This window comes from Hyla sarda, unplaced genomic scaffold (genome assembly GCF_029499605.1).
Source record: "Hyla sarda isolate aHylSar1 unplaced genomic scaffold, aHylSar1.hap1 scaffold_301, whole genome shotgun sequence".
NCBI lineage: Eukaryota > Metazoa > Chordata > Amphibia > Anura > Hylidae > Hyla > Hyla sarda.
In genome coordinates this window covers 182,348-204,279 of record NW_026609727.1, presented here as the reverse complement: position 1 = coordinate 204,279, position 21,932 = coordinate 182,348, and the positions used below count along the sequence as shown (strand labels likewise).

At 38.6% G+C, this 21,932-nt stretch overlaps 1 protein-coding gene across 1 annotated transcript in view; it reads right to left on the bottom strand.

Annotated features, from left to right (window-relative positions):
• Positions 1 to 455: 455 nt before the first annotated feature.
• PRDM2 (PR/SET domain 2) overlaps positions 456 to 21,932 on the bottom strand; it is a 169,026-nt gene continuing 147,549 nt past the window's right edge. The window contains exon 7 of the mRNA XM_056553416.1: positions 456 to 4,630. Within this exon, the coding sequence (XP_056409391.1) occupies positions 456 to 4,630 (4,175 nt within the window). The remainder of the gene's footprint in view (positions 4,631 to 21,932) is intronic.

The window sequence follows — 21,932 nt, the reverse complement described above, 5'->3', positions numbered from 1 at the left end:
GGATTATGACAAGAGGATGATGACAAGAGGATGATGAAGGGGGGTGGGGATGATGACAAGGGGATGATGAAGGGGGTGGGGATGATGACAAGGGGATGATGAAGGGGGGTGTGGGATGATGACAAGGGGATGATGAAGGGGGGGTGTGTGGGATGATGACAAGGGGATGATGACAAGGGGATGATGAAGGGGGGGTGTGGGATGATGACAGGCGGTGAGGATGAAAGGGGGGATGATGACAGGCGGTGATGATGAAGGGGGTCTGGATGATGAAAGGAGGGGATGATGTATTTCCCACCCTAGGCTTATACTCGAGTCAATAACTTTTCCTGGGATTTTGGGGTGAAATTAGGGGCCTCGGCTTATATTCGGGTCGGCTTATACTCGAGTATATACGATACATACAGACACACAGTATGCATATGTATACATGCATTTAACAAGTTGACTTACTTTTATCTGGATTCTTGCCGTCCATCTTCCCTCTTATTGGAGTAGTCTGCAGAGCTTCTAGTTCGGGGTCCACTAACTCTATCTCTGAACTTTGTACTAAACTTGTCCTTTTTTTTCTTCTTGGCTAAATGCTTATTTGGCAACTTGTTCTTCTGCATCCGCATGTGGAGTTTCCTATGTGTTTTTCCAAATGGCTGGTGCAGAACTTGGAGTGTGGCTTTCTTAGATTTTTTCCCCTCGTTACCCATTTGGCCCTTGGGTAGTCTCAAAGGGCTCGAGTTCCTTACCATAGGTATACCCTGCTTCTTTGACTTCACAGGAGGAGCAGATTTTACGTTCTGCTTGGCTTTGATGGGCACTGCTGGTGGCAGAACAGGAGCAGGTGCCAAGCTCCTTGCTCTAGTTTTACCCAAATTTAACTCTGTGTTTTGCATCTGTATCTCAGCATCTGCTGTTCTCCGAGTGATGGTGTTTTTTTTTTTCTTGACAGACAATGGCTTCTTTGATGGTTTGGGGCTTGCTTTTTTGGTGGGTGGAGAAGCTGGCTTTTTGGGACAACTAAAGGAGGCATGCTTGTTCAAGCTTTTGATATAAGTAAACTCTCGATTGCAATAGGGGCAAAAATGAGGCACCGGGTCGATAGATCTGTGCCTTGCCTTCTTGTTCTTTTGTAAAATTGCCTTTTGCACTAGCTGGTTTTTTCTTTTTATTGCACCCAATTTGAGCTTTCCTGAAGACATTTTGCCAAGTTCAATAGTAAAATTAAGTTTTTTCGGCTGACCCATTCGTCTAAATGAATTCTTATCTGCAGCTTCCAAAACTACCACCCCTACTCCATTCTTATGCTGCACAGTCTGTTTCAAGGGGATTGGATTTTTTTTCGGAGTGTACCTTTTTTTGTCACTGGCAGAAGCACACACCAATATATGCTTGTGTAATTCAGGCATATTGTCAACACCCTTCCCACATTTAGTGCAACGTATAGCAGTAGTGAAAGTTTGTGGAATATTATGGGTAGTAAAATTTGTTGCAGTTGCTCCAAGAGCCAGGGGATTTTTGTTGTGGTATTGAAAAGGTGGTGGCTTAAAGCTTGGGTAGTGCTGATTGAGTCCCATGCGCACATCTGGATCTTTACATTTTTCTCCAGCAGCCATAATTTTTATTGTTGTATACAGTTCTTCAGAAGAATCATTTAAATCCCCATCATCCTCTGGAGATGGCGTCATGGGGTCATCATCCATCCTTTGACTGTGGATTAAATTTGCTCTGTTGGGGTCTGTGAAGTTCTGTGGCCTAAGCGTCCCACTTTCCAACTCCCTATGACTGTACTCTTTATCTGCATGCAGGTCCTGCTGATGCTGCTGCAAGTTACAAAGAAAAGCAAACTCCTTTTTGCATATAGAGCATACAAAAATCTTCCCCACCCCATGTAGCATCGAACGATGTTCTGAGAGATACGATACGTCTTTAAAAAGTTGCACACAGAATTCACATTTGAAAGGCCATTCCTCGGCATGCACAACAAGATGCTTGGCAAGGTCTTTAATAGATACAAATGGAGAGTCACAAACATTGCACACAAAGGACTTACTAAAACTTTCACAAATTGAGTCATTTTGACTCCTCTGCAAAGAGTCTTCGGTTGGTGCTTCCTCATGATGCTTCTCTTGCTTAAATATAGGTGCAGAGGATTCTGAATTTAAAGACGGAGATAAAACTGAAGAAACTACAGACAAAGGTGGAGGAGATGAACATGATGATGCAGATGATGATGATGATGATGAAGTGGTAGAAGAAGACGATGAAGAGGAAAGGGTAGGTGGGCCAGGGGAAGCGCACCCAGAAGGGTCATCAGTAGTAAGGGAAGGAGAAGGAGACACTGTGCGGGAGAGAACTGGAAGTGGGGATTGTGTACTCGCAGAAAGGGGTGAAGCACAAGATGGAGTAGGAGGTACACTGCATGAAGAATCTGGGAGTGAAGGAGCAATAGTTGTAAGAAGAGGTGGTGGCAATGTAGCATCTGTTAAAAATGGAGGACATGGGTTAGGTGAAGGAGCTTCAGAAGGTGTTAGTATAGGTGGTGACTCGCATTCTGCTATACATGTGCTTTCAAGAAAAGCAGAAGCAGCTTCTAAAGGAATAGGAACATCTTCACTTGAGCCAGCACTATGTTCTCCTAAAGGTCTGAGCTCATCTGTTCTGCAGGGAAGCGCAATAGTATCTGGCTGCGAAACACATTCCTCCGAAGCCTCTAACCCATCGTATTCATTTAGCAGGACCTTTTTTAACATACACGTTGTAGGCTTCTTCTTCTTTACACCAATTGTATTCCCTTTATATTCCTTTGCTTCACTGTCAGACAGTGACTTCCTATTTATGCTAAGATCAAGTACAGACTCCCAAGGAACCTGTGATCGACACTTGCTTTCACATTTCACTTTTACTCCACTGGATAAGTCCAAGGGTTGCTGGTTACAAGCACTGGCAAAAGATGCACTGGCAGCCCAGTCCTTATTGATCTTTAGATCTTCACATGGGCTCAGGTTATCTCTTTCTTCTCTACCAGATAAACTCCAGACAGGTGAGCTGCTTTGACTTTCTAACTTTGGTATTTTTGGGCCAAGTCCTTCATTCCAAGAAGATTTTCCTTCTTTAGGAGCTGGGCTGAGTTGTGGTGAACTTGGAGGAGAGCTGGTACGTCTTTTAAATCTGTTGGAATTAGCTGGCAAGGAAGACATGGCCGGGCTCAACTTTGGAATTTCGGAGAGTAATGATGGACTAATCTGAGACTTATTGCTTTCCTGCATTTGAAGTAGCTGCTTCAGTTTAGAAGATAAGTAAACATTTTTCTCCTTTGTAAAGGGCAAATTATCACCGACAGAAACACTAAGAGGAATTGTTAAGGAGCAAGAAGGTGTAACAGGCTCAAGCTCCACTTCAGTTTTAATTTTCGACAGTAAAGGAGGGCTGATTGTTCGTCTCTTCTTAGGCTCCAAGATTCCACTGCCAGAAGAGTCACTGAGTGGATTAGGATTATCGGGGGAAGGTTGGAGAGGTCTTACAGTTTGAGAAACTTCAACCTTGATAGGGGAAAGTAAGCAGTTAATTCCAAGGACCTCTGCAGTGTTGGTCTCTACCTCAATCACATCACATGTGCTACTTGTGCACGTTGGCAATTTACCATCAATAAAGTAGGTCAGATTCTCAGATATATTGTTGGAGATATCCATAATATACACATCGTCTGCTTCTCCATCTTCCTCGATTTCTGTGTTAGCTATGTATATGTTCTCTACTGGGGACATCTGTTCAGGTTTCAGTTGTGGATCTTCGAGCAGGTGCCCTTTTCGTCTGACTCCTTTTGGTATAAGATGACGTTCGTGAACTCTGCGTTGGTGCCGGCGCATGTTTGTATGGGTTCCAAAGACTTTCTTACAATATTTGCAAGGGTGCAATTCTCTGCTTGACTCGCTGTTTTCTTCGGAGAGTACAGAATGTGAAGTCTCCCTATCAGAATCAGTCATTCTACTTTGTATTCGAGAACTGCTGTATTCATCAGTTGCATTGAGAGAATCTATTATGTGTTTGTGAGCATGACCAAATTCACCAGAAGTAGTCAACACTAAAGACTTCCTTTTCGGGCCGGACTCATGACGTCTTTCATGTCTTCTCCGGTTAATCTGCGTTCCGAATGCTTTACCACAGTATCGACACTTGAATGCATGATTTACTGTAGAGACATGAATATGCATGTGTCGCTCTAGCCCTTGTTTTGTTGTGAATTTCCTCTCACAATGCTGGCATGGGAACATGAAAGCCTCTGCTAAATCTCCATTAACATCTCCTTTAGGTTTAAGGATTTTCATGGGTTTCTTTTTGGGTGACCCCTCGGGAGTCTCATCAGATGTACTCCTGAGGTCATCAAGCATCTCCACACTCTCTTCCTCCTGAGTGATAGACTCCCGCTCTGAACTTTCTTTCTGCAAGTCATCGATGGTCTCCTGCTCGATGAGGACATCCTCCACAGTCTGGTTGTCTGATAATGCAGGTAGTTCAGTGGTAGGGATGGAAATCGGATCTGGAAGGACATTGTGATTCACCATTTCTTGGATCACGGCTGTTTGTTCAAGAGACAGGACAGGAGAGCCAAGTGGCTTGGCATCCTCCTCGTTGGGAGCTGCAAAGACGAGAGAGATTGTTTGAGACATGTACTCCCCATTAATATGGGCAAGACTAGTATGTAACACAAAACATCAAGGAACTATAGAGAATTCCACCTGTAGTTCTGACATGAGCTTGGACCTCATTCATTCTCAGAATAAATGGCCTGTGTTGTTCTGTATAATGGGTGTAAACACCTTCTGCACTGGTGAAAGAATCAGCCAACTACAAATCTCCTATATAATAATAGATGGTGATATGATAGATGGAGGAGGTGTATAGTGATATAAGAGATGGGGAGGGACAGTATAGTGATATAATAATAGATGGAGAAGCAGCAAAGTGATATAATAGATGGAGGAGGAGCAGTATAGTGATATAATAATAGATGGAGGAGGGGCAGTATAGTGATATAATAATAGATGGAGGAGGAGCAGTATAGTGATATAATAATAGATGGAGGAGGAGTATAGTGATATAATAATAGATGGAGGAGCAGTATAGTGATATAATAATAGATGGCGGAGGAGCAGTATAGTGATATAATAATAGATGGAGGAGCAGTATAGTGATATAATAATAGATGGAGGAGGAGTATAGTGATATAATAATAGATGGAGGAGCAGTATAGTGATATAATAATAGATGGCGGAGGAGCAGTATAGTGATATAATAATAGATGGAGGAGGAGGAGTATAGTGATATAATAATAGATGGAGGAGGAGTATAGTGATATAATAATAGATGGAGGAGGAGTATAGTGATATAATAATAGATGGAGGAGGAGCAGTATAGTGATATAATAATAGATGGAGGAGGAGTATAGTGATATAATAATAGATGGAGGAGCAGTATAGTGATATAATAGATGGAGGAGGAGTATAGTGATATAATAATAAATGGAGGAGCAGTATAGTGATATAATAATAGATGGAGGAGCAGTATAGTGATATAATAATAGATGGAGGAGGAGTATAGTGATATAATAATAGATGGAGGAGGAGTATAGTGATATAATAATAGATGGAGGAGGAGCAGTATAGTGATATAATAATAGATGGAGGAGGAGTATAGTGATATAATAATAGATGGAGGAGGAGTATAGTGATATAATAATAGATGGAGGAGCAGTATAGTGATATAATAATAAATGGAGGAGCAGTATAGTGATATAATAATAGATGGAGGAGCAGTATAGTGATATAATAATAGATGGAGGAGCAGTATAGTGATATAATAATAGATGGAGGAGCAGTATAGTGATATAATAATAGATGGAGGAGCAGTATAGTGATATAATAATAAATGGAGGAGCAGTATAGTGATATAATAATAGATGGAGGAGGAGTATAGTGATATAATAATAGATGGAGGAGCAGTATAGTGATATAATAATAGATGGAGGAGCAGTATAGTGATATAATAATAGATGGAGGAGCAGTATAGTGATATAATAATAGATGGAGGAGCAGCAGTATAGTGATATAATAATAGATGGAGGAGGAGCAGTATAGTGATATAATAATAGATGGAGGAGCAGTATAGTGATATAATAATAGATGGAGGAGCAGTATAGTGATATAATAATAGATGGAGGAGCAGTATAGTGATATAATAATAGATGGAGGAGCAGTATAGTGATATAATAATAGATGGAGGAGCAGTATAGTGATATAATAATAGATGGAGGAGCAGTATAGTGATATAATAATAGATGGAGGAGCAGTATAGTGATATAATAATAGATGGAGGAGCAGTATAGTGATATAATAATAGATGGGGGAGGAGCAGTATAGTGATATAATAATAGATGGAGGAGCAGTATAGTGATATAATAATAGATGGAGGAGCAGTATAGTGATATAATAATAGATGGAGGAGGAGCAGTATAGTGATATAATAATAGATGGAGGAGGGGCAGTATAGTGATATAATAATAGATGGAGGAGCAGTATAGTGATATAATAATAGATGGAGGAGGGGCAGTATAGTGATATAATAATAGATGGAGGAGGAGTATAGTGATATAATAATAGATGGAGGAGCAGTATAGTGATATAATAATAGATGGAGGAGGAGTATAGTGATATAATAATAGATGGAGGAGGAGTATAGTGATATAATAATAGATGGAGGAGCAGTATAGTGATATAATAATAGATGGAGGAGGAGTATAGTGATATAATAATAGATGGAGGAGGAGTATAGTGATATAATAATAGATGGAGGAGGAGTATAGTGATATAATAATAGATGGAGGAGCAGTATAGTGATATAATAATAGATGGAGGAGGAGCAGTATAGTGATATAATAATAGATGGAGGAGCAGTATAGTGATATAATAATAGATGGAGGAGGAGCAGTATAGTGATATAATAATAGATGGAGGAGGAGCAGTATAGTGATATAATAATAGATGGAGGAGGGGCAGTATAGTGATATAATAATAGATGGAGGAGCAGTATAGTGATATAATAATAGATGGAGGAGGGGCAGTATAGTGATATAATAATAGATGGAGGAGCAGTATAGTGATATAATAATAGATGGAGGAGGAGTATAGTGATATAATAATAGATGGAGGAGCAGTATAGTGATATAATAATAGATGGAGGAGGAGGAGTATAGTGATATAATAATAGATGGAGGAGCAGTATAGTGATATAATAATAGATGGAGGAGGAGTATAGTGATATAATAATAGATGGAGGAGGAGTATAGTGATATAATAATAGATGGAGGAGGAGTATAGTGATATAATAATAGATGGAGGAGCAGTATAGTGATATAATAATAGATGGAGGAGGAGTATAGTGATATAATAATAGATGGAGGAGGAGTATAGTGATATAATAATAGATGGAGGAGCAGTATAGTGATATAATAATAGATGGAGGAGGAGCAGTATAGTGATATAATAATAGATGGAGGAGGGGCAGTATAGTGATATAATAATAGATGGAGGAGCAGTATAGTGATATAATAATAGATGGAGGAGGGGCAGTATAGTGATATAATAATAGATGGAGGAGCAGTATAGTGATATAATAATAGATGGAGGAGCAGTATAGTGATATAATAATAGATGGAGGAGGAGCAGTATAGTGATATAATAATAGATGGAGGAGGAGCAGTATAGTGATATAATAATAGATGGAGGAGGAGCAGTATAGTGATATAATAATAGATGGAGGAGGAGTATAGTGATATAATAATAGATGGAGGAGGAGCAGTATAGTGATATAATAATAGATGGAGGAGGAGTATAGTGATATAATAATAGATGGAGGAGCAGTATAGTGATATAATAATAGATGGAGGAGGAGTATAGTGATATAATAATAGATGGAGGAGGAGCAGTATAGTGATATAATAATAGATGGAGGAGCAGTATAGTGATATAATAATAGATGGAGGAGGAGCAGTATAGTGATATAATAATAGATGGAGGAGGAGTATAGTGATATAATAATGGAGGAGGAGGAGTATAGTGATATAATAATAGATGGAGGAGCAGTATAGTGATATAATAATGGAGGAGGAGGAGTATAGTGATATAATAATAGATGGAAGAGGGGCAGTATGGTGATATAATAATGGAGGAGGAGCAGTATAGTGATATAATAATATATGGAGGAGGAGCAGTATAGTGATATAATAATAGATGGAGGAGGAGCAGTATAGTGATATAATAATAGATGGAGGAGGAGCAGTATAGTGATATAATAATAGATGGAGGAGGAGCAGTATAGTGATATAATAATAGATGGAGGAGGAGTATAGTGATATAATAATAGATGGAGGAGGAGTATAGTGATATAATAATAGATGGAGGAGGAGCAGTATAGTGATATAATAATAGATGGAGGAGGAGTATAGTGATATAATAATAGATGGAGGAGCAGTATAGTGATATAATAATAGATGGAGGAGCAGTATAGTGATATAATAATAGATGGAGGAGCAGTATAGTGATATAATAATAGATGGAGGAGCAGTATAGTGATATAATAATAGATGGAGGAGCAGTATAGTGATATAATAATAGATGGAGGAGGAGCAGTATAGTGATATAATAATAGATGGAGGAGGAGCAGTATAGTGATATAATAATAGATGGAGGAGGAGCAGTATAGTGATATAATAATAGATGGAGGAGGAGCAGTATAGTGATATAATAATAGATGGAGGAGCAGTATAGTGATATAATAATAGATGGAGGAGGAGTATAGTGATATAATAATAGATGGAGGAGGAGTATAGTGATATAATAATAGATGGAGGAGGAGTATAGTGATATAATAATAGATGGAGGAGGAGTATAGTGATATAATAATAGATGGAGAAGGAGTATAGTGATATAATAATAGATGGAGGAGGAGCAGTATAGTGATATAATAATAGATGGAGGAGCAGTATAGTGATATAATAATAGATGGAGGAGCAGTATAGTGATATAATAATAGATGGAGGAGGAGCAGTATAGTGATATAATAATAGATGGAGGAGGAGCAGTATAGTGATATAATAATAGATGGAGGAGGAGTATAGTGATATAATAATGGAGGAGGAGGAGTATAGTGATATAATAATAGATGGAGGAGCAGTATAGTGATATAATAATAGATGGAGGAGGAGCAGTATAGTGATATAATAATAGATGGAGGAGGAGCAGTATAGTGATATAATAATAGATGGAGGAGGAGCAGTATAGTGATATAATAATAGATGGAGGAGGAGCAGTATAGTGATATAATAATAGATGGAGGAGGAGCAGTATAGTGATATAATAATAGATGGAGGAGGAGTATAGTGATATAATAATAGATGGAGGAGGAGTATAGTGATATAATAATAGATGGAGGAGCAGTATAGTGATATAATAATAGATGGAGGAGCAGAATAGTGATATAATAATAGATGGAGGAGGAGTATAGTGATATAATAATATAATGGAGGAGCAGTATAGTGATATAATAATAGATGGAGGAGCAGAATAGTGATATAATAATAGATGGAGGAGGAGCAGTATAGTGATATAATAATAGATGGAGGAGGAGTATAGTGATATAATAATAGATGGAGGAGCAGTATAGTGATATAATAATAGATGGAGGAGGAGTATAGTGATATAATAATAGATGGAGGAGCAGTATAGTGATATAATAATAGATGGAGGAGGAGCAGTATAGTGATATAATAATAGATGGAGGAGGGGCAGTATAGTGATATAATAATAGATGGAGGAGGGGCAGTATAGTGATATAATAATAGATGGAGGAGGAGCAGTATAGTGATATAATAATAGATGGAGGAGGAGCAGTATAGTGATATAATAATAGATGGAGGAGGAGGAGTATAGTGATATAATAATAGATGGAGGAGGAGCAGTATAGTGATATAATAATAGATGGAGGAGCAGTATAGTGATATAATAATAGATGGAGGAGGAGCAGTATAGTGATATAATAATAGATGGAGGAGCAGTATAGTGATATAATAATAGATGGAGGAGGAGTATAGTGATATAATAATAGATGGAGGAGGAGGAGTATAGTGATATAATAATAGATGGAGGAGGAGTATAGTGATATAATAATAGATGGAGGAGGAGTATAGTGATATAATAATAGATGGAGGAGGAGTATAGTGATATAATAATAGATGGAGGAGGAGTATAGTGATATAATAATAGATGGAGGAGCAGTATAGTGATATAATAATAGATGGAGGAGGAGTATAGTGATATAATAATAGATGGAGGAGCAGTATAGTGATATAATAATAGATGGAGGAGGAGTATAGTGATATAATAATAGATGGAGGAGCAGTATAGTGGTATAATAATAGATGGAGGAGCAGTATAGTGATATAATAATAGATGGAGGAGCAGTATAGTGATATAATAATAGATGGAGGAGGGGCAGTATAGTGATATAATAATAGATGGAGGAGCAGTATAGTGATATAATAATAGATGGAGGAGGAGTATAGTGATATAATAATAGATGGAGGAGGAGCAGTATAGTGATATAATAATAGATGGAGGAGGAGTATAGTGATATAATAATAGATGGAGGAGCAGTATAGTGATATAATAATAGATGGAGGAGGAGGAGGAGTATAGTGATATAATAATAGATGGAGGAGGAGCAGTATAGTGATATAATAATAGATGGAGGAGCAGTATATAATATATGGAGGAGGAGCAGTATAGTGATATAATAAAAGATGGAGCAGCAGGATAGTGATATAATAATAAGATGAGGAGCAGTATAGTGATATAATAATAGATGAGGAGCAGTATAGTGATATAATAATAGATGGAGGAGGAGTATAGTGATATAATAATAGATGGAGGAGGAGCAGTATAGTGATATAATAATAGATGGAGGAGGAGTATAGTGATATAATAATAGATGGAGAAGCAGTATAGTGATATAATAATAGATGGAGGGGAGGAGCAGTATAGTGATATAATAATAGATGGAGGAGGAGTATAGTGATATAATAATAGATGGAGGAGCAGTATAGTGATATAATAATAGATGGAGGAGGAGCAGTATAGTGATATAATAATAGATGGAGGAGCAGTATAGTGATATAATAATAGATGGAGGAAGGGGAGGGCAGTATAGTGATATAATAATAGATGGAGGAGCAGTTATAGTGATATAATAATAGATGGAGGAGGAGTATAGTGATATAATAATAGATGGAGGAGCAGTATAGTGATATAATAATAGATGGAGGAGGAGCAGTATAGTGATATAATAATAGATGGAGGGAGGGGCAGTATAGTGATATAATAATAGATGGAGGAGCAGTATAGTGATATAATAATAGATGGAGGAGGAGTATAGTGATATAATAATAGATGGAGGAGCAGTATAGTGATATAATAATAGATGGAGGAGGAGCAGTATAGTGATATAATAATAGATGGAGGAGGAGGCAGTATAGTGGTATAATAATAGATGGAGGAGGAGCAGTATAGTGATATAATAATAGATGGAGGAGGAGCAGTATAGTGATATAATAATAGATGGAGGAGGAGCAGTATAGTGATATAATAATAGATGGGGGAGGAGTATAGTGATATAATAATAGATGGAGGAGGAGCAGTATAGTGATATAATAATAGATGAAGGAGGAGTATAGTGATATAATAATAGATGGAGGAGGAGCAGTATAGTGATATAATAATAGATGGAGGAGCAGTATAGTGATATAATAATAGATGGAGGAGGAGTATAGTGATATAATAATAGATGGAGGAGGAGCAGTATAGTGATATAATAATAGATGGAGGAGGAGCAGTATAGTGATATAATAATAGATGGAGGAGGAGCAGTATAGTGATATAATAATAGATGGAGGAGGAGCAGTATAGTGATATAATAATAGATGGGGGAGGAGGAGTATAGTGATATAATAATAGATCGGGAGGAGGAGTATAGTGATATAATAATAGATGGAGGAGGAGCAGTATAGTGATATAATAATAGATGGGGAGGAGGAGTATAGTGATATAATAATAGATGGAGGAGGAGGAGTATAGTGATATAATAATAGATGGAGAGGAGAGTATAGTGATATAATAATAGATGGAGGAGGAGGAGTATAGTGATATAATAATAGATGGAGGAGGAGTATAGTGATATAATAATAGATGGAGGAGGAGCAGTATAGTGATATAATAATAGATGGGGGAGGAGTATAGTGATATAATAATAGATGGAGGAGGAGGAGTATAGTGATATAATAATAGATGGAGGAGGAGGAGTATAGTGATATAATAATAGATGGAGGAGGAGCAGTATAGTGATATAATAATAGATGGAGGAGGAGCAGTATAGTGATATAATAATAGATGGGGGAGGAGTATAGTGATATAATAATAGATGGAGGAGGAGGAGTATAGTGATATAATAATAGATGGAGGAGGAGCAGTATAGTGATATAATAATAGATGGGGAGGAGTATAGTGATATAATAATAGATGGAGGAGGAGGAGTATAGTGATATAATAATAGATGGAGGAGGAGGAGTATAGTGATATAATAATAGATGGAGGAGGAGCAGTATAGTGATATAATAATAGATGGAGGAGGAGCAGTATAGTGATATAATAATAGATGGGGAGGAGTATATGATATATAATAGATGGAGGAGGAGGAGTATAGTGATATAATAATAGATGGAGGAGGAGCAGTATAGTGATATAATAATAGATGGAGGAGGAGGAGTATAGTGATATAATAATAGATGGAGGAGGAGCAGTATAGTGATATAATAATAGATGGAGGAGGAGTATAGTGATATAATAATAGATGGAGGAGGAGTATAGTGATATAATAATAGATGGAGGAGCAGTATAGTGATATAATAATAGATGGAGGAGGAGCAGTATAGTGATATAATAATAGATGGAGGAGGAGGAGTATAGTGATATAATAATAGATGGAGGAGGAGCAGTATAGTGATATAATAATAGATGGAGGAGCAGTATAGTGATATAATAATAGATGGAGGAGGAGCAGTATAGTGATATAGATAATAGATGGAGGAGGAGGAGTATAGTGATATAATAATAGATGGGAGGAGAGTATAGTGATATAATAATAGATGGAGGAGGAGGAGTATAGTGATATAATAATAGATGGAGGAGGAGTATAGTGATATAATAATAGATGGAGGAGGAGCAGTATAGTGATATAATAATAGATGGAGGAGAGGAGTATAGTGATATAATAATAGATGGAGGAGGAGCAGTATAGTGATATAATAATAGATGGAGGAGGAGTATAGTGATATAATAATAGATGGAGGAGGAGTATAGTGATATAATAATAGATGGAGGAGCAGTATAGTGATATAATAATAGATGGAGGAGGAGCAGTATAGTGATATAATAATAGATGGAGGAGGAGGAGTATAGTGATATAATAATAGATGGAGGAGGAGCAGTATAGTGATATAATAATAGATGGAGGAGCAGTATAGTGATATAATAATAGATGGAGGAGGAGCAGTATAGTGATATAATAATAGATGGAGGAGGAGGAGTATAGTGATATAATAATAGATGGAGGAGGAGTATAGTGATATAATAATAGATGGAGGAGGAGGAGTATAGTGATATAATAATAGATGGAGGAGGAGTATAGTGATATAATAATAGATGGAGGAGGAGCAGTATAGTGATATAATAATAGATGGAGGAGGAGCAGTATAGTGATATAATAATAGATGGAGGAGGAGCAGTATAGTGATATAATAATAGATGGAGGAGGCAGTATAGTGATATAATAATAGATGGAGGAGGAGCAGTATAGTGATTATAATAATAGATGGAGGAGGAGCAGTATAGTGATATAATAATGGATGGGGGAGGAGCAGTATAGTGATATAATAATAGATGGAAGAGGAGCAGTATAGTGATATAATAATAGATGGAGGAGCAGTATAGTGATATAATAATAGATGGAGGAGGAGGAGTATAGTGATATAATAATAGATGGAGGAGCAGTATAGTGATATAATAATAGATGGAGGAGGAGTATAGTGATATTAATATAGATGGGGGAGGAGTATAGTGATATAATAATAGATGGAGGAGGGCAGTATAGTGATATAATAATAGATGGAGGAGGAGTATAGTGATATAATAATAGATGGAGGAGGAGTATAGTGATATAATAATAGATGGGGGAGGAGTATAGTGATATAATAATAGATGGAGGAGGGGCAGTATAGTGATATAATAATAGATGGAGGAGGAGTATAGTGATATAATAATAGATGGAGGAGGAGCAGTATAGTGATATAATAATAGATGGAGGAGGAGTATAGTGATATAATAATAGATGGAGGAGGAGTATAGTGATATAATAATAGATGGAGGAGGAGGAGTATAGTGATATAATAATAGATGGAGGAGGAGCAGTATAGTGATATAATAATAGATGGAGGAGGAGCAGTATAGTGATATAATAATAGATGGAGGAGCAGTATAGTGATATAATAATAGATGGAGGAGGAGTATAGTGATATAATAATAGATGGAGGAGCAGTATAGTGATATAATAATAGATGGAGGAGCAGTATAGTGATATAATAATAGATGGAGGAGGAGTATAGTGATATAATAATAGATGGAGGAGGAGTATAGTGATATAATAATAGATGGAGGAGCAGTATAGTGATATAATAATAGATGGAGGAGCAGTATAGTGATATAATAATAGATGGAGGAGCAGTATAGTGATATAATAATAGATGGAGGAGCAGTGTAGTGATATAATAATAGATGGAGGAGCAGTATAGTGATATAATAATAGATGGAGGAGCAGTATAGTGATATAATAATAGATGGAGGAGCAGTATAGTGATATAATAATAGATGGAGGAGGAGTATAGTGATATAATAATAGATGGAGGAGGAGTATAGTGATATAATAATAGATGGAGGAGCAGTATAGTGATATAATAATAGATGGAGGAGCAGTATAGTGATATAATAATAGATGGAGGAGCAGTATAGTGATATAATAATAGATGGAGGAGGAGTATAGTGATATAATAATAGATGGAGGAGGAGCAGTATAGTGATATAATAATAGATGGAGGAGCAGTATAGTGATATAATAATAGATGGAGGAGGAGTATAGTGATATAATAATAGATGGAGGAGGAGCAGTATAGTGATATAATAATAGATGGAGGAGGAGTATAGTGATATAATAATAGATGGAGGAGGAGGAGTATAGTGATATAATAATAGATGGAGGAGGAGTATAGTGATATAATAATAGATGGAGGAGCAGTATAGTGATATAATAATAGATGGAGGAGCAGTATAGTGATATAATAATAGATGGAGGAGGAGTATAGTGATATAATAATAGATGGAGGAGGAGCAGTATAGTGATATAATAATAGATGGAGGAGGAGCAGTATAGTGATATAATAATAGATGGAGGAGGAGTATAGTGATATAATAATAGATGGAGGAGGAGCAGTATAGTGATATAATAATAGATGGAGGAGGAGTATAGTGATATAATAATAGATGGAGGAGGAGCAGTATAGTGATATAATAATAGATGGAGGAGGAGCAGTATAGTGATATAATAATAGATGGAGGAGGAGCAGTATAGTGATATAATAATAGATGGAGGAGGAGCAGTATAGTGATATAATAATAGATGGAGGAGGAGCAGTATAGTGATATAATAATAGATGGAGGAGGAGCAGTATAGTGATATAATAATAGATGGAGGAGCAGTATAGTGATATAATAATAGATGGAGGAGGAGCAGTATAGTGATATAATAATAGATGGAGGAGCAGTATAGTGATAATAATAGATGGAGGAGGAGTATAGTGATATAATAATAGATGGAGGAGGAGGAGTATAGTGATATAATAATAGATGGAGGAGGAGGAGGAGTATAGTGATATAATAATAGATGGAGGAGGAGCAGTATAGTGATATAATAATAGATGGAGGAGCAGTATAGTGATATAATAATATATGGAGGAGGAGCAGTATAGTGATATAATAAAAGATGGAGCAGCAGGATAGTGATATAATAATAGATGGAGGAGGAGTATAGTGATATAATAATAGATGGAGGAGGAGTATAGTGATATAATAATAGATGGAGGAGGAGCAGTATAGTGATATAATAATAGATGGAGGAGGAGTATAGTGATATAATAATAGATGGAGAAGCAGTATAGTGATATAATAATAGATGGAGGAGGAGCAGTATAGTGATATAATAATAGATGGAGGAGGAGTATAGTGATATAATAATAGATGGAGGAGCAGTATAGTGATATAATAATAGATGGAGGAGGAGCAGTATAGTGATATAATAATAGATGGAGGAGCAGTATAGTGATATAATAATAGATGGAGGAGGAGCAGTATAGTGATATAATAATAGATGGAGGAGCAGTATAGTGATATAATAATAGATGGAGGAGCAGTATAGTGATATAATAATAGATGGAGGAGGAGCAGTATAGTGATATAATAATAGATGGAGGAGGAGCAGTATAGTGATATAATAATAGATGGAGGAGGAGCAGTATAGTGATATAATAATAGATGGAGGAGGAGCAGTATAGTGATATAATAATAGATGGAGGAGGAGCAGTATAGTGATATAATAATAGATGGGGGAGGAGTATAGTGATATAATAATAGATGGAGGAGGAGCAGTATAGTGATATAATAATAGATGAAGGAGGAGTATAGTGATATAATAATAGATGGAGGAGCAGTATAGTGATATAATAATAGATGGAGGAGCAGTATAGTGATATAATAATAGATGGAGGAGGAGTATAGTGATATAATAATAGATGGAGGAGGAGCAGTATAGTGATATAATAATAGATGGAGGAGGAGCAGTATAGTGATATAATAATAGATGGAGGAGGAGCAGTATAGTGATATAATAATAGATGGGGGAGGAGGAGTATAGTGATATAATAATAGATGGAGGAGGAGTATAGTGATATAATAATAGATGGAGGAGGAGCAGTATAGTGATATAATAATAGATGGGGGAGGAGGAGTATAGTGATATAATAATAGATGGAGGAGGAGGAGTATAGTGATATAATAATAGATGGAGGAGGAGCAGTATAGTGATATAATAATAGATGGAGGAGGAGGAGTATAGTGATATAATAATAGATGGAGGAGGAGTATAGTGATATAATAATAGATGGAGGAGGAGCAGTATAGTGATATAATAATAGATGGGGGAGGAGTATAGTGATATAATAATAGATGGAGGAGGAGGAGTATAGTGATATAATAATAGATGGAGGAGGAGGAGTATAGTGATATAATAATAGATGGAGGAGGAGCAGTATAGTGATATAATAATAGATGGGGGAGGAGTATAGTGATATAATAATAGATGGAGGAGGAGGAGTATAGTGATATAATAATAGATGGAGGAGGAGCAGTATAGTGATATAATAAGAGATGGAGGAGGAGGAGTATAGTGATATAATAATAGATGGAGGAGGAGCAGTATAGTGATATAATAATAGATGGAGGAGGAGGAGTATAGTGATATAATAATAGATGGAGGAGGAGCAGTATAGTGATATAATAATAGATGGAGGAGGAGGAGTATAGTGATATAATAATAGATGGAGGAGGAGCAGTATAGTGATATAATAATAGATGGAGGAGGAGGAGTATAGTGATATAATAATAGATGGAGGAGGAGGAGTATAGTGATATAATAATAGATGGAGGAGGAGTATAGTGATATAATAATAGATGGAGGAGGAGTATAGTGATATAATAATAGATGGAGGAGCAGTATAGTGATATAATAATAGATGGAGGAGGAGCAGTATAGTGATATAATAATAGATGGAGGAGGAGGAGTATAGTGATATAATAATAGATGGAGGAGGAGCAGTATAGTGATATAATAATAGATGGAGGAGCAGTATAGTGATATAATAATAGATGGAGGAGGAGCAGTATAGTGATATAATAATAGATGGAGGAGGAGGAGTATAGTGATATAATAATAGATGGAGGAGGAGTATAGTGATATAATAATAGATGGAGGAGGAGGAGTATAGTGATATAATAATAGATGGAGGAGGAGTATAGTGATATAATAATAGATGGAGGAGGAGCAGTATAGTGATATAATAATAGATGGAGGAGGAGCAGTATAGTGATATAATAATAGATGGAGGAGGAGCAGTATAGTGATATAATAATAGATGGAGGAGCAGTATAGTGATATAATAATAGATGGAGGAGGAGCAGTATAGTGATATAATAATAGATGGAGGAGGAGCAGTATAGTGATATAATAATGGATGGGGGAGGAGCAGTATAGTGATATAATAATAGATGGAAGAGGAGCAGTATAGTGATATAATAATAGATGGAGGAGCAGTATAGTGATATAATAATAGATGGAGGAGCAGTATAGTGATATAATAATAGATGGAGGAGGAGCAGTATAGTGATATAATAATAGATGGAGGAGCAGTATAGTGATATAATAATAGATGGAGGAGCAGTATAGTGATATAATAATAGATGGAGGAGGAGGAGTATAGTGATATAATAATAGATGGAGGAGCAGTATAGTGATATAATAATAGATGGAGGAGGAGTATAGTGATATAATAATAGATGGGGGAGGAGTATAGTGATATAATAATAGATGGAGGAGGGGCAGTATAGTGATATAATAATAGATGGAGGAGGAGTATAGTGATATAATAATAGATGGAGGAGGAGTATAGTGATATAATAATAGATGGGGGAGGAGTATAGTGATTGTCACGATGCCGGCTGGCAGGTAGTGGACCCTCTGTGCCAGAGAGGGATTGGCGTGGACCGTGCTAGTGGACCGGTTCTAAGCCACTACTGGTTTTCACCAGAGCCCGCCGCAAAGCGGGATGGTCTTGCTGCGGCGGTAGTGACCAGGTCGTATCCACTAGCAACGGCTCACCTCTCTGGCTGCTGAAGATAGGCGCGGTACAAGGGAGTAGGCAGAAGCAAGGTCGGACGTAGCAGAAGGTCGGGGCAGGCAGCAAGGATCGTAGTCAGGGGCAACGGCAGAAGGTCTGGAAACACAGGCAAGGAACACACAAGGAACGCTTTCACTGGCACTAAGGCAACAAGATCCGGCAAGGGAGTGCAAGGGAAGTGAGGTAATATAGGGAAGTGCACAGGTGAAAACCCTAATTGGAACCACTGCGCCAATCAGCGGCGCAGTGGCCCTTTAAATCGCAGAGACCCGGCGCGCGCGCGCCCTAGGGAGCGGGGCCGCGCGCGCCGGGACAGAACAGACGGGGAGCGAGTCAGGTAGGGGAGCCGGGGTGCGCATCGCGAGCGGGCGCTACCCGCATCGCGAATCGCATCCCGGCTGGCAGCAGGATCGCAGCGCCCCGGGTCAGAGGACGTGACCGGAGCGCTGCAGCGGAGGGAGTGAAGCGAGCGCTCCGGGGAGGAGCGGGGACCCGGAGCGCTCGGCGTAACAGTACCCCCCCCCTTGGGTCTCCCCCTCTTCTTGGAGCCTGAGAACCTGAGGAGCAGACTTTTGTCAAGGATGTTGTCCTCAGGTTCCCAGGATCTCTCTTCAGGACCACAACCCTCCCAGTCTACTAAAAAAAAATTTTTCCCTCTGACCTTTTTGGCAGCCAAAATTTCCTTGACCGAGAAGACGTCCGAGGAGCCGGAAACAGGAGTGGGAGGAACAGATTTGGGAGAAAAACGGTTGAGGATGAGTGGTTTGAGAAGAGAGACGTGAAAGGCATTAGGGATACGAAGAGAAGGAGGAAGAAGAAGTTTATAAGAGACAGGATTAATTTGACACAAAATTTTGAAAGGACCAAGATAGCGTGGTCCCAACTTGTAGCTAGGGACACGGAAGCGGACATATTTAGCGGAGAGCCATACCTTGTCTCCAGGGGAAAAAACGGGGGGAGCTCTTCTTTTCTTATCCGCGAACCTCTTCATGCGTGAAGAAGCCTGTAAGAGAGAATTTTGGGTCTCTCTCCATATAATGGAAAGGTCACGAGAAATTTCATCCACAGCGGGCAGACCAGAGGGCAAGGGGGTAGGGAGGGGGGGAAGAGGGTGACGGCCGTACACCACGAAAAATGGGGATTTGGAGGAAGATTCAGAGACCCTGAAGTTATACGAGAATTCGGCCCATGGAAGGAGATCTGCCCAGTCATCCTGGCGGGAGGAAACAAAATGTCGCAAATAATCACCCAGGATCTGGTTAATTCTTTCTACTTGTCCATTGGACTGGGGATGATATGCAGAGGAAAAATTTAATTTAATCTTGAGTTGTTTACAGAGAGCCCTCCAGAATTTAGACACGAATTGGACGCCTCTATCCGAGACGATCTGCGTAGGCAACCCGTGAAGACGAAAAATGTGTACAAAAAATTGTTTAGCCAACTGAGGCGCAGAAGGAAGACCAGGAAGAGGGATGAAATGTGCCATTTTGGAGAATCGATCAACGACCACCCAAATAACGGTGTTGCCACGGGAAGGGGGTAAATCAGTAATAAAATCCATACCAATCAGAGACCAAGGCTGTTCGGGGACAGGCAGAGGATGAAGAAAACCAGCGGGCTTCTGGCGAGGAGTCTTATCCCGGGCACAGATAGTGCAGGCTCGCACAAAGTCCCCAACATCCGTCTCCAGAGTCGGCCACCAATAGAAGCGGGAGATGAGTTGCACAGATTTCTTGATGCCCGCATGACCTGCGAGATGGGAGGAGTGACCCCATTTGAGGATTCCGAGGCGTTGGCGTGGAGAAACAAAGGTCTTTCCTGGAGGAGTCTGCCTGATGGAGGCAGGAGAAGTGGAGATCAGGCAGTCAGGTGGAATGATGTGTTGCGGAGGGAGATCAACTTCTGAGGCATCCGAGGAACGAGAGAGAGCATCGGCCCTAATGTTCTTATCGGCAGGACGAAAGTGAATCTCAAAATTAAATCGGGCAAAGAACAGAGACCACCGGGCCTGGCGAGGATTCAGCCGTTGGGCCGACTGGAGGTAGGAGAGGTTCTTGTGGTCGGTGTAGATAATAACAGGAAATCTTGATCCCTCCAGCAGATGCCTCCATTCCTCAAGTGCTAATTTAATGGCTAGAAGCTCTCGATCCCCGATGGAGTAGTTCCTCTCCGCTGGAGAGAAGGTCCTAGAGAAAAAACCACAAGTGACAGCATGCCCGGAAGAATTTTTTTGTAGAAGAACAGCTCCAGCTCCTACTGAGGAGGCATCAACCTCCAATAGGAAGGGTTTGGAAGGGTCAGGTCTGGAGAGCACGGGAGCCGAAGAAAAGGCAGACTTGAGTCGTTTAAAGGAGTCTTCTGCTTGAGGAGGCCAGGACTTGGGATCAGCATTTTTTTTGGTTAAAGCCACGATAGGAGCCACAATGGTAGAAAAATGTGGAATAAATTGCCTGTAATAATTGGCGAACCCCAAAAAGCGTTGGATAGCACGGAGTCCGGAGGGGCGTGGCCAATTTAAGACGGCAGAGAGTTTGTCTGGATCCATCTGTAGTCCCTGGCCAGAGACCAAATATCCTAGAAAAGGAAGAGATTGGCATTCAAACAGACATTTCTCAATTTTGGCATAGAGTTGGTTGTCACGAAGTCTCTGAAGAACCATACGGACATGCTGGCGGTGTTCTTCTAGATTGGCAGAAAAAATTAGGATATCGTCCAGATATACCACAACACAGGAGTATAACAGATCACGAAAAATTTCATTGACAAAGTCTTGGAAGAC